Source organism: Talpa europaea (assembly GCF_964194135.1).
Source record: "Talpa europaea genome assembly, chromosome: 13".
NCBI classification, from domain to species: Eukaryota; Metazoa; Chordata; class Mammalia; order Eulipotyphla; family Talpidae; genus Talpa; species Talpa europaea.
Genome location: NC_140080.1, coordinates 82521510 through 82533665, shown reverse-complemented (window position 1 = coordinate 82533665; position 12156 = coordinate 82521510). Strand labels below are relative to the sequence as shown.

The 12156-nt window shown below is 37.4% G+C and overlaps 1 protein-coding gene across 1 annotated transcript in view; it reads right to left on the bottom strand.

The window, feature by feature from the left end:
• Positions 1-9835: 9835 nt before the first annotated feature.
• Positions 9836-12156, bottom strand: part of ME2 (malic enzyme 2) — a gene marked incomplete at both ends in the record, with an annotated part of 35411 nt that continues 33090 nt past the window's right edge. Inside the window, one exon of the mRNA XM_084252899.1 lies at positions 9836-10003. Within this exon, the coding sequence (XP_084109025.1) occupies positions 9836-10003 (168 nt within the window). The remainder of the gene's footprint in view (positions 10004-12156) is intronic.

Below are 12156 nucleotides of genomic sequence, written 5' to 3'. Positions count from 1 at the left end.
TAGTTGAGTTGGATGGGCTGATGCATATGCATTTATAAATAGTTGACATCTTGGGGCTTCCCTGGTGGCACAAGGGGTTAAGACGCAGCTACCTGTAGCCACCGCAACACAAGCTGGATCCCGACCAAGGAGGTGACCCACCTGCAGACTTCTCCTGACTTGCCCACTGCTCCCCTTAGCAGTATATTTCAGTCAACCCGCCTGTTCTGCTCCCCACTCTGTCTCTGGTCAATCCTCTCACCCCTCTCACCTCTGGCCTGTACCCCAGTTCTTGTATGCATAAATAAAGAAATCTTTAAAAAAAAAAAAGTCGACATCTTAATTAGATGTCAGTCAGAATTATTGATTGTAGTCTTAGAAATAAATTTTGGCTTATTAAAGCCGATTGAAAGGAGACCAGAGAGTTTATCAATGATGAAAACAAGAACTAATGCAAGTAGCGGAAGCAACAGCCACAGTCTTGCCTCCGTGCTTCATGTGGGCACCACCGTTGACTTCCCAACATTAGCTACCTCTTGCTGCCTGGAGGGAGGGAAAGGAGGCTCTGCCCTTACTGCTTTGACTTTCATAGCAGAAGGTGGCACATTCTATCTCTGGCAACATTCTACAGAGTGGGAAATGTCTCCAGAGTAGGATTGGATGCTGAGTGTCATCCAAAATATGTCTAATCTGCACCTCAGTTTTTTTTAAAGATTTATTTATTTATGCATAAAAGAACTGGGGTACAGGCCAGAGATGCAGGGGATGAGGACTCACCAGAGACAGAGTGGGGAACAGAACAGGCAGACTGACCAAAATACACTGCTGAGGGGAGCAGCAGGCAAGACAGGAGAGGTCTGCTGCACCATGTGGGCTGCACCCTAGCTGCCTGGGATCGAACTTGAGGTGCAGAGGCTGTGGATTGCTTCACAGTGCTGTGCTTAACCCCCTGCGCCACCAGGAAGGCCCTGTACCTCAAATTTAACTGACCAAGCAGAATTTTTTCATCCAGAAAAGGTTTTTTCTCAATTCATTCTACATTATATTTCCTTTCATAATCCTAGCACTTGGATTTCACTCAAATGAACTATTTCCTTACCTTTCTTGAAAGCATTTTTGAACACTAATCTTTCAACTCCACGGTGACCATTTTCTAAATCAAATTGAGATAGATGATCTGCTCCAATGGCTGTCGTTGGTTTTTAATATTTTGTTATATTCATGTGATACCAAGTACTTGTCAATTAATTTAAGCTTTAATTGTAGGGGTGGTCAGGTGATGTGTCATGGGGAGTCCTGGGGTGATCATGGTATGTCAGGAAGGACTGCATTATGGTAGCAGTTACTTCAAGACTTTCTATTTTTATCATTTTGATAAAAAAAACCATGCCTTGTTCATTAGTATATCACTTTCAAAAGTGGATTTTATTGGTGACTCCAGTGACTTGTTAATTAGCATGAGGAATGTTAAAAATGGACTTTTGTCCTTAAATTGCATTATGTTAGAGATATGTATATAGAGGAAATTGGCTGAATAACAGAGAGATCGTCCCCACCTGTGGACAAACAGATTAAAGAATCCAATGAGACTATAAATCTTACCCCTGGGATGGTACCTGAGGGTGGGTTCCCTGTGTATTGTGTCCAAAGCCATTTCTGACTTCATGATACCTAATCCTGCCTCTGGAATGTTGCTCACGTAGAGTGAAACTTTCCTGTGTAGGGTGTGGCCACAGGACCTGAAAGGACAGAAAGCAAAGCTGTCATCAAATGTACATTACATGACATGAATTATTATATGTCTGCTGTCTAATGAAGAGCTGCCAATCAAATGTCTGCTTGCATGGCAGAATTTGGTCTGAGCGTCGTTTTCATTAAAGCCTGGTAGTTGGTAGTTGATTACTCACAGAGGAGTAACCCACCTCCGTCAGCCTCAGATCTCTTTGCTACTGTTATTGCTCTGAAAGTGTCTGCTTTGGGAGTAGGTGTCCAGCTTGACTTTGGATAGTTTACAACATGGTCTGAAGTTTGGGAAATCGTATCTAGAAAAGAAACAGCATCAGAAAACCCAGACAGTCTAATTATCATACCAATGGCTGTAAAAATTTCAGTGTTTCTAACTGACCAACGTACACTCCAAATCACCTGCTGCATTGATATGGATCCTGCAAGAGGCAGGCACCAAGACAGGACTAAACATGCCAGTGATTTACAGGGAAAAATGCCTGTGAACATGGGGAGGGAGCTGGGCGGGCTTGGGCGCCTTCGGACCATGAAGCAGGTCTGATTTCTAGGGAAGGAGACTGGGAGGAAGAAAGGATGAAGAAGACATCTTAGATTGAACATGGTTCTTCTGAGCATGGCAAGACAAAACTGAAGTCACCTATCAGAGTGTCTGAGTGCCCTTGGTGTGTGAAGTCATCGCTGAGGGCAGCCTGCCGCAATCATGGCCCCTGCAGGGATGGGTGTGGATTCCGACTGCAGCAGTTGTCATTGCTAGTCAATTACACCCGCAGAAGTCAGAGATCTGAGAGGTTTTTCTCCTGGTTGCTCTGTCTGCAGTGTCTTAATTATCAGACCAGTTGAGAAAAAAACTTGTTTTTAAAGTTGCCTTCTAATCAGTTTAAATACAAACTAGATGGTATTTGACATGCATATTGTTCAGGATTTAAGCAGTGGGGTAGGTACTTGGGGACGGGGTGTGGAGTCACTGATGCTGACATATGAGTATTATTTGCTTTAGCAGGTAATGAAAGATCTTTGTCTACCTATTTAAGCCTTGGTGAAAGTTGGAACTTGTATTTCAGCTTGCCTCCTCTTCCAAAACCCGATGGACTAGTTTAAAATGGTCTGAGCTAGTTGTTCTTCATCTTTTTTGCTTAGAGAAAGTCCATTTAATAAAGATGATGGGCCTTCTCCCTGCTCAAGACATAAGCACAATTCTGCATCTTACTTTAGGGGTTTCATGGCTTCTGAGATTATTCATGGGAGGAAATGGATGAAACAGAGAAGGGAGAATTGATGCTCATGAGATGCTCATGAGAGGGTGGAGAATCCACCTGCGCCTGTTGGGTTGGGGGTGGCCCTGGTTGACTCTTCTGCATGGGTACAGGTGCAGGCTATCTCCGCCCTCCTGACAAAGACCAACAGGAGCTGTGACCAAGTTGAATTTCTTACTTGCAGGAGGGTAAACACACCATAGGGAACTGTGAGATATTTTTGTAAGAGACATTGGAAAGCACCAATTGCAGCATTTGGGTTTTGGTTGTGTGAATTTGCAGAGGATCCACAGAAGTTAGGGTTTGCTCTACACGGGGTGCTGTCAGAAAATGGAGACAATTCTAAGTTTGGTTATCTTGATAAATAACATCTAAAGGGAGTAGACTAGAGTGAGGCTAAATGACTAGTCAAGCACACTAAGCAGGATTTGGGGGGTAGGAGTGGGAAGAGAAGGGGTTCGGTCATTCCAAGGCTTGGACCATGTCCGTGTGTTGTCCGTGTGCAGACAAGATGGAATGGCCTTCTTTCCCTCTGGATCCATCATGGTCAGAGTGGCCTTTTCTGATGTCAATGTTGTCACATGGTTTAGTCCAGATGGAGACCACCCAGGTTGCTGGGAGTCCCTGGTGAGAGTAGGGCCGGCTCAGACCAGGCCAGCTCCTGGATGTCGGGCTGCTGCTTCTCACTTTTCCAAGGTAGCTGAGGAAATGATTGTCCTATTTCTGTTAAGTAGGAAGCAAGGCTATCCCCCTAAGAGTGAGGATGGGGCAGGACGTCAGTGATCTGACAGCAGGGAAGGAATCAGTCACTGGATGGGGAAGTGACAGGAACTTGATGGTTTCTCGAAGTTGCTGATTGCGACTGAGACCACACAACTGCGATTTGCTGCTGCCACATTCTGCTGTTCAGGGTGTCTGCTCAGCCTAGGCGGTGTATGGTTTAAACTGGTTTTGTCAAGTTGTAACATGAGAGGTTTAAAGCCTCACTTTGTCATTTCATTGGCTTAAGTGACTCTATGACTAATTCTACATCTGTAAAATGGAGGAAATATTAATAGTTTCACCTTATCAGGTCACTGTGAAGTTTAAAAGAATAGCAGGTCCTTACCATACATAACGTGCCTGAGGTGTTAGTTGTAATTCAATGTCTGTGTAGCCTGAAGGCAGTACTCACTAGGTATTAGCTGTTAGGTCATTTCTTCCCCTATACCACAAAATCAACTTAATATTATAACATTAGGGTCTTGGAGTACATATGGGGTGAGGGGAAGAAGCGAGAAATAATTCCATTATTGGAATTCATTAATTCCATCCCATTATGATTAAATAAGGACAGAAAGAGTAAGAAGCTGACTAAAAGGAAAAGAGGAGCATGATTTCATGCTTCACATGAAAATTTAAGTTTTACAATATAGTCACAATGGATCAGCTATTCTGGGGTGTCTGTGTGTTAAGGTTTAAGATAATACTAAGTTTAAAAGTATCTATATACAGTAATCTTTAAAAACAAGGTCACAACGCACTTTTTATGAATAGAATTTTACTAAGAAAATACACACATCTCATCACAATTAAAATATCACAAAAGAAAAAAAACCCAATCATCATGAAGATTTTAGACTGATTGCTGAAACCATCAGTAATAATCTGGCACAATGGGCTCTACACAACTGTCCCCGTACACTAGTTGTCACACGAGCAACTGCCACATGATTATTCATCTCATCTTAAACACAAAGGTGAGAGAGTTTAAGCATGACATTTGAAACGTGGCTTCCTTGAAGTCAATAACGAATGCTGGGGATGTTATCAAAGGGCACACAAAAATATCAATAGTAAAAATAACAGTTTTAGTTTCAGTTAATTTTTAAGGTTATCAGGCAAAGTATAATAAAACATTGGGCAGAAATTTTACTTTGAAAATATTTAACTAAAATAGATATTCCCTACACCACATACAATTTTATATTACTACTTTCTAACTGTTCTCACCTTTTTATGGAAGTTACATGTGCATATAATACAACGGATACCATTAAAATATCTATCTTACAATTTAAATTCATCAACGTTAGCAGATTCACAAAATATATAACCACTAACAAAACTGATTTGCACAGTGATAACAGTTGGTGGTTCTGTGGAAATTAACAAAAGATGTTAGTGAGCTGACTACAAGGAATCTTTGGTGTAATTTATCAAATGCAAAACCAAATCTTTTATCTTTATATCCAACACTTAAAATACTAGATCACGAATGGGAACAAAGTACAAACCAGATGAACTGGTAAAATGCAATTAAAAGGGGCTTAAGACAATCTTGTAAGAACGGTGAAGAATTTTCATAATTCATGAAGGTAAGGTGTCTAAGATCCAGATGAAATCATCTATCACAGAGGCTGAGGGACTGCAGTGAAGAGCCCCAGCCACTCACCAGCTGCCACTCACCAGCTGAGGACTTTGGCAAGTCCCATCACCTCTCTGCCTGTTTGAGGCTTAAGTATGCTGATGCTTAGAACAATACCTGGCACAGAGTAGGCAGTGCTCATAAAGTTTAGTTTATCATGACTTGGTAACCATACATAGCTAAAGTGTTGGTGATAATTCAATGACTATATATGAATCAACAATTTGCTAGATTATACACTTAAATTGAGGAAAGTAAGGGAAAGTGACTTTTCTAGACCACAAAAGAGCATAATGAAAACTGAAGAGCAAAATGAAAACAAATTTCCCCTTAGTCTTAAAATTTTAAAAATTGTGCTGAATGTAGTGGCAAATTAAGTTTTTATTTAGGAAAAAAAACCAAGATGAAATAGCCTTTATGACAAACATTTTATTGGCAAAAAAAAAAAATTGGTAACAGAAAGATACAAATCATCCAAAATAATTTGACTTCATTTGTATGTTCTATTCACCTACTGTGATCACATAAGCATTATCAGACCCCGACTTTTTTCTTGGAACAGCACAATTTTGTCAAATAAATAAAAATGTCAATTGTTTTTTAAATCTAATCACTACTTTATGAATAACTCCTAGTAAGGATTTAGCGCTAAGAATCATGTCCTAATTAGGCCCAACTGAATTTATTAAAATTGGAAACAAAACGAAACAGAGACTTATCTTTCCTCACATGAAAATATCTTACCTTGATTTCACAGTTAGGAGGTGCGGGGGGAGATGGAAGTTTCCTACAGTTTTAGAAGTAGCTTAAATATCTTAATATCTTAATCTTAAATCTCTTAAATGCTAAGTCTGTTACATGATTTAGCTTGTCTGTAGAGGATTTAGATCATTTTAACTTTCAGATGCACATGAAAGACCAAATCACAACTCAGTCAGGAGCCAAAGTTTTAGATGATGAACCTGCACTATTTTCTACAAAGACAGCAAGGTGCCTGCCTCTGAACCGTGTGATCTTATTTTAGGTGGAAATATGATATTGGTGCTATTTCATCCTTTAAAACTGTCTCTCTAAATGGAATCCCAGTAAAGAGCATTGAGATTTTTATCAATGTTTTCAAGTATTATGTATGCTTAAGAGTGGATTCCATTTTGGTGAAATCAACAGAACCCAAGAGTATGTTATCATCCAGGGTTACTGAATGGACTTGGGAAAAAAGCTACAGGAGCATTTGGACGAAGCATTTTCTCTAAGGCAATGCTTTCTACCCACCATCCCCTTTGGGGTTCTCAGTTATCTGACGGCAGTAACTAATGTTCCACATCCCTTAACAATTATTATGCTTTGGTATGAATATATAAGCAATTCCTTTGCAAAGCAGAATCTTATCTGCAGAGACAGATAATTTAAAGAAAGAACAAAGGATAGGGTCAGTCATATAAGACAACAATAACAGGGAAGAAAGAAATATCCATTTGATAGCTAATCTTTTATAAATGAAAAATGGTTGCTAGGTTTTACTTGATAATAAGTACATTAAAAATCTAGAATTGAACAATATTCTAGTTAATGTAGCTTTAGAAAAATGTTTAAAAGTTCTGTATTAGTTTTTGTTCTTATAAACATCCTATAAAACTACACATAACAAATGAAACATTGTAACTGTACGGTCATGAACTTGACTTAGTGTGGTGATCGTTACTAATATATACAAATATCAAATCAGGTTCTATCTCTGAAATTGTCAATAATACCTTAGAAAAAAGATGAAACCAAGTCCGTGTAAAAACCTAATTTACCTTTTGCATATAAAGCATATTCTGCATGTGCACTGAACATAAATTGCACACCACACTCCATACCCAGAAGCAGTGCCACTCAGGACACTCTCTGTACCAGCATCTGGCAGCTTGTCAGAGATGAGACTTTTGGGCCACAGTCCAGACCCACTGCATCAGCAAGAGCAATCAATTAGCTTTCTAGACGATTGAGAATTCTGCTAAAGGCAGAGATTGGGCAGGCAGGGAAGGGTATGCATGCGAATCAAGGAGGGATCTGCAGAAAATATACCTTTCAGGGGGCCTGCAAGGAGGGGAGACAGGCACCTGCACTTTAAAGCAGCTTTATGGTGATTTTGAGGCAACTTCCTGGTAAGAAGCAGTCTTTAAAACTTCCCATTAGAGTTAATAAACCTCTCCTTGCTAGTTTGCAATTTGTTTCATAATACAGGCGGTGGTGCCAGATGAGAAAGACTTGTATCCTTTTTCCTACCAAATCACGTCTGACAGACTAATTACAGAAATTTTTCTCTATTCAAAATAATGTTTTTCAAAATAATTAACTTCTTGTTAGGTAAAAGTTTCCATGAAGGCCCAAATGTTTCAGTTTCTTTTCCAATTTGATGGCATTATGCTGCTACCCCTCTTCCATGATGCTGTTAATTCCTGCCTGCATTCCTGGCTTGACTATTAAACTATTTTTTAATTCGCATTCAATAGTTGTTACTTGTTAAAATACTGTTGGTAAATAACACAATAATAGATGCTTAAAAAATAAATGTAAGATTTTTGTTTTATTAAAATAAGTAGGGTATATGCCATTTGGCCTTTTCCCCTAAAATATTTTTAATTTCCATGAGGATTGTCCTGGACACATTTAATAAGCAAACATCTCAGTAAAATTACTTTAAAACTCAGTGTATGTTCCTGCCTTTAAAAAGCACTATGCAAAAAAAGCAAACTTGCAATTATTAGATTTACTAACTAAAGTCAATATTTCAGAGAATTTTTGATGGTGGTTTTGTTTTGACAAAGGTAATATGAAAAAGAAAATGTTCATCTTTAACTCAGTATAACAAGTTGTGATCCAGTTGCTTATTTTACAAAACAGACTTATCTAGCAGACTTCTGACTTTACTCATCTGTCAAATGCATTAACTGACTTTTCTATATTCCAAATGGCAATGCCATTTAAAGCATTCTTAAAGTACTGAATTGTATCAAAAATTATTAAGAATTGAGCTCTCAATGAAGGTGAAAGTAAAGAAGAATAACTATGAATGGAGTGTTCCTTTTTTCCTCTACAGAGTATCACATCTAACATATGGACTTTGGCAAAAGTTGTCAAACAGTGTGCATGCTGACATGTAGCTATGAATAATTTTTTATAGTAAATATTCTAGAATGAACATTTCAAAGTTTTGTTCCCTCAAAGCAATCATGTTAGGCAAATATATAGCAATGTTACCATTTTTCATAATGCTTTTGTATTTTCCTTTAAACTCTCTAGTATTGTCAGTCACGTAAGAAAACTGGTCTCATAACCAATTACCCATTCTTACTGGGGTCAAAATGGGATTTCCTGGTCTGGACACCTTGCTTATTTAACCCTACTTAGCAAGTAGCTGGTGGTTTAAAAAAGTTACATTCATCTTCCATGAAGAAAGAGATGCCACGACTAATAATATTCAAAGAAATGAATTACAGGAACATTCCAAAATCATCTCAAGTAATAAAAAAACACCCCTATTAAATAGGGGTATAGCCTTTCCAGTTAAATATTACTCATTTAGATGAGAAACACATCACTAATTTGTTAAGTCACATGATGCCAGTCATAATTTAATTTATGCATTATGCATTCCATACCCCCTTCCCTTAGGATCATCTACAAATAATGAAAATGGAAATGCGCTGTTCATACTAAGCAAACCTAATTTTCCATTTGGGTAATAAAATAGCATAATTGAAGCACTTAAATTTAAGATATTACCTTTATTAAATAGTTACACTATGATTTTTATACACCATTGAAAACGAGACTATTTCGTCTAAAGGCAGCAGTAGTTCCAATTTCTCTCTTACAATGTTATAATTAAGTTTCAATTTAGTTCCTGAAAATAAATAGGGTAGATTTTTTTACACTTCTCTAGATTCAACTATTGTAAAGGAATTTCAGAGCATGAAGGTAAAATGAAGCAGATATAAAAAAGCATTTTAAGATATCGATAATTTGTCTTTAGAATTTGGTTAAATCTGGCTTCTTAAAATCCTGTATACATATCAACAGGAAGTAAATTTCCATTTTAGTAGCCCTAAAAATGATGGGTGACTTAAGAGTACTACTTAAAATAGTAAATAGCTAATACTTTGGCAGGCATGAACAAGAGCATAAATGAAGATACTCACAAATACATTTTAAACACTTCTTTGCTGTGGTATGAGCTATAAATCAGAATTAAAGCATTATCGTTATTTGATTGCAGGGTACTGGTGGTCAATAACAACACATTCACCCCCTAAAGACATGTAGATTAATGGCAAAAATTAAGTCAAGCAAAGTGGTCGATGAGAATACAACAAAGAAAACATACATTTCAGAACATTATCTCTTTGTGCCTGAAAAAAAGGGTTCCCTGAAGCATGGAAGGTATTTTTCAGTGGGAGTGCTTCTATTCTGTTATCTGTGGAGGGCTGGATGCAGATTCTGGCCATTCATATACATCTGGCAGCAGTGAATCATATTCACTTCGCCATATTCTTTCTCTGATGAATTTGGCCTTGTCCTCAGGTTCTGGGTATCGGAAAGCCATTTTATTAGCATACAAGTATTCTGCAACCTGGAAAACAAAATAAGATTACTATGCAGGCTCTGAGTTACTTATTTGAAAGGAAAAATACTATTAAAACACAGAAATGTGGAATTTAGAAGGACGTTATTTTTTTCCCAAATTAAAAAAATAAAGAGTACTTGTGCTAATTTTAAAACATTTGGAAACTATGGAAAGTAGAAAAAATTTTTAAAAATCACCTGCAATCTCACCATAAGTTTGATGCATTTTAAAGTTACCTCTTTGCACATCATACACTAAAATAAAGTGCAGAGGGATTACAATGCTTTGTTTTTGGAAAACAACGAAGGTAGATATTTGTATGATTTAGGAGTGGGAGAGGCAATGACATTCACAGAAGGTGAGGAGACACTCCATTCAATAAACAGATAATTCCCTTAACATCTTTTAATGGCATGTCAAACAATTTCACAAATTAAAATAAATAACAAATGGGAAAATACAAACACAGCAAACAGATCACTACCCTAAGTATATAAAGAGCCCTTAGAATTCAATGTTAAGAAGTAGAAAGATAAATATAAAAACAAGCAAAGGTCGTGAACAGGCAGTTTATGGAAGAAATACAATAAATTAATAAACAAAATTCTTCAATCTCATTAATAACACATGCTGTAATAAAAACAACATACAATTTTTACCTATTAAATATGCAAGATTTAAAAATAATTCTAAGTATTGCCAAAAGTGAGGGAAAAAAGATACCCTCAGATCCACAGGTACAATGTAAATCAACACTTTTTTCCTGACAAGATATTTGATAATATGTAACAGGAACCTTAACAAATTAATACCTTTTGTTCTTATGATGAGGAATTTATCTTAAGGGAAAAAAATCACAAGTGCACATAAAAGTTTTTCTAAGGATTTTCACTACTATATTATTTCTAACAAAAAGGAAAATGTTCAAATGCCCAAAGTAGAGAAATGGTTAAACAAACTAGGATATAAATACAAAAAGACTCCCATTCGGCATTAGTGATCACACATGAGAATCACTGATTTGAACCTCAAAGGCTTATACTATATCATAAATGTGAAAAAGTGCAGGGAGAACCCAATTATAAAAATAGGCACAGGTGCCTAAGTATATACATATGTGCTAGGAAAGAAAAAAGACAAGAAGGCAACAAACACAAAATAATGTGGGTTATATTCTGGTACTAAGAATATGCATGATCTTGCAAAAAGAATGAAGCTTGACTACTACCTAACACCATGCACAAAAACCAACTCATAATGGATTAAAGAACTAGACATAAGACCTGAAACCATAAAATACATAGAAGGAAAAATAGGCGAAACACTCCATGATATGCACATCAAAGACATCTTTACAGACACATCACCCAAAGCAGTGATAGTTAAGGCAAAGACAAACAGCTGGGACTACATCAAATTAAAGAGCTTCTGCACAGCAAAAGAGACAACAATAACCAAAACAAAGAGAAACCCCACCGACTGGGAGAAAATTTTTGCACACAACACTAATGATAAAGGATTGATCACAAAAATCTACAAAGAGCTGATGAGACTCAACAACAACAAAGAAAATAATCCAGTCAAAAAATGAGCAGAAGAGCTAAAAAGAAACTTCTCTGAAGAGGAAATGCAAATGGCCAACAGACATATGAAAAAATGTTCAACATCACTTGTCATCAGGGAAATGCAGATCAAAACTACCATGAGATACCACCTTACACCAGTGAGAATGGCACATACTAAAAAAAAACTAGCAACAACAAATGTTGGCGAGGATGTGGAGAAAAAGGAACTCTCCTGCACTGCTGGTGGGAGTGCAAACTGGTCCAACCACTATGGAGAGCTATGTGGAGATTTCTTTACCTACTAAACATAGAGCTTCCATATGATCCAGCAATTCCACTCCTAGGTATTTACCCAAAGGACACAGAAACATCAATTCCAAAGAGCACCTGCACACCTGTGTTTATAGCAGCACTGTTTACAGTAGTGCTAAGCCATGGAAACAGCCCAAATGCCCAAAAATAGATGACTGGATCAAGAAGATGTGGTACATATACACCATGGAATATTACTCAGCATTCAAAAAAGATAAACACATGCAATTTGCAGCAACATGGATAGCGCTGGAAGGGATCATGCTCAGCGAAATAAGCCAG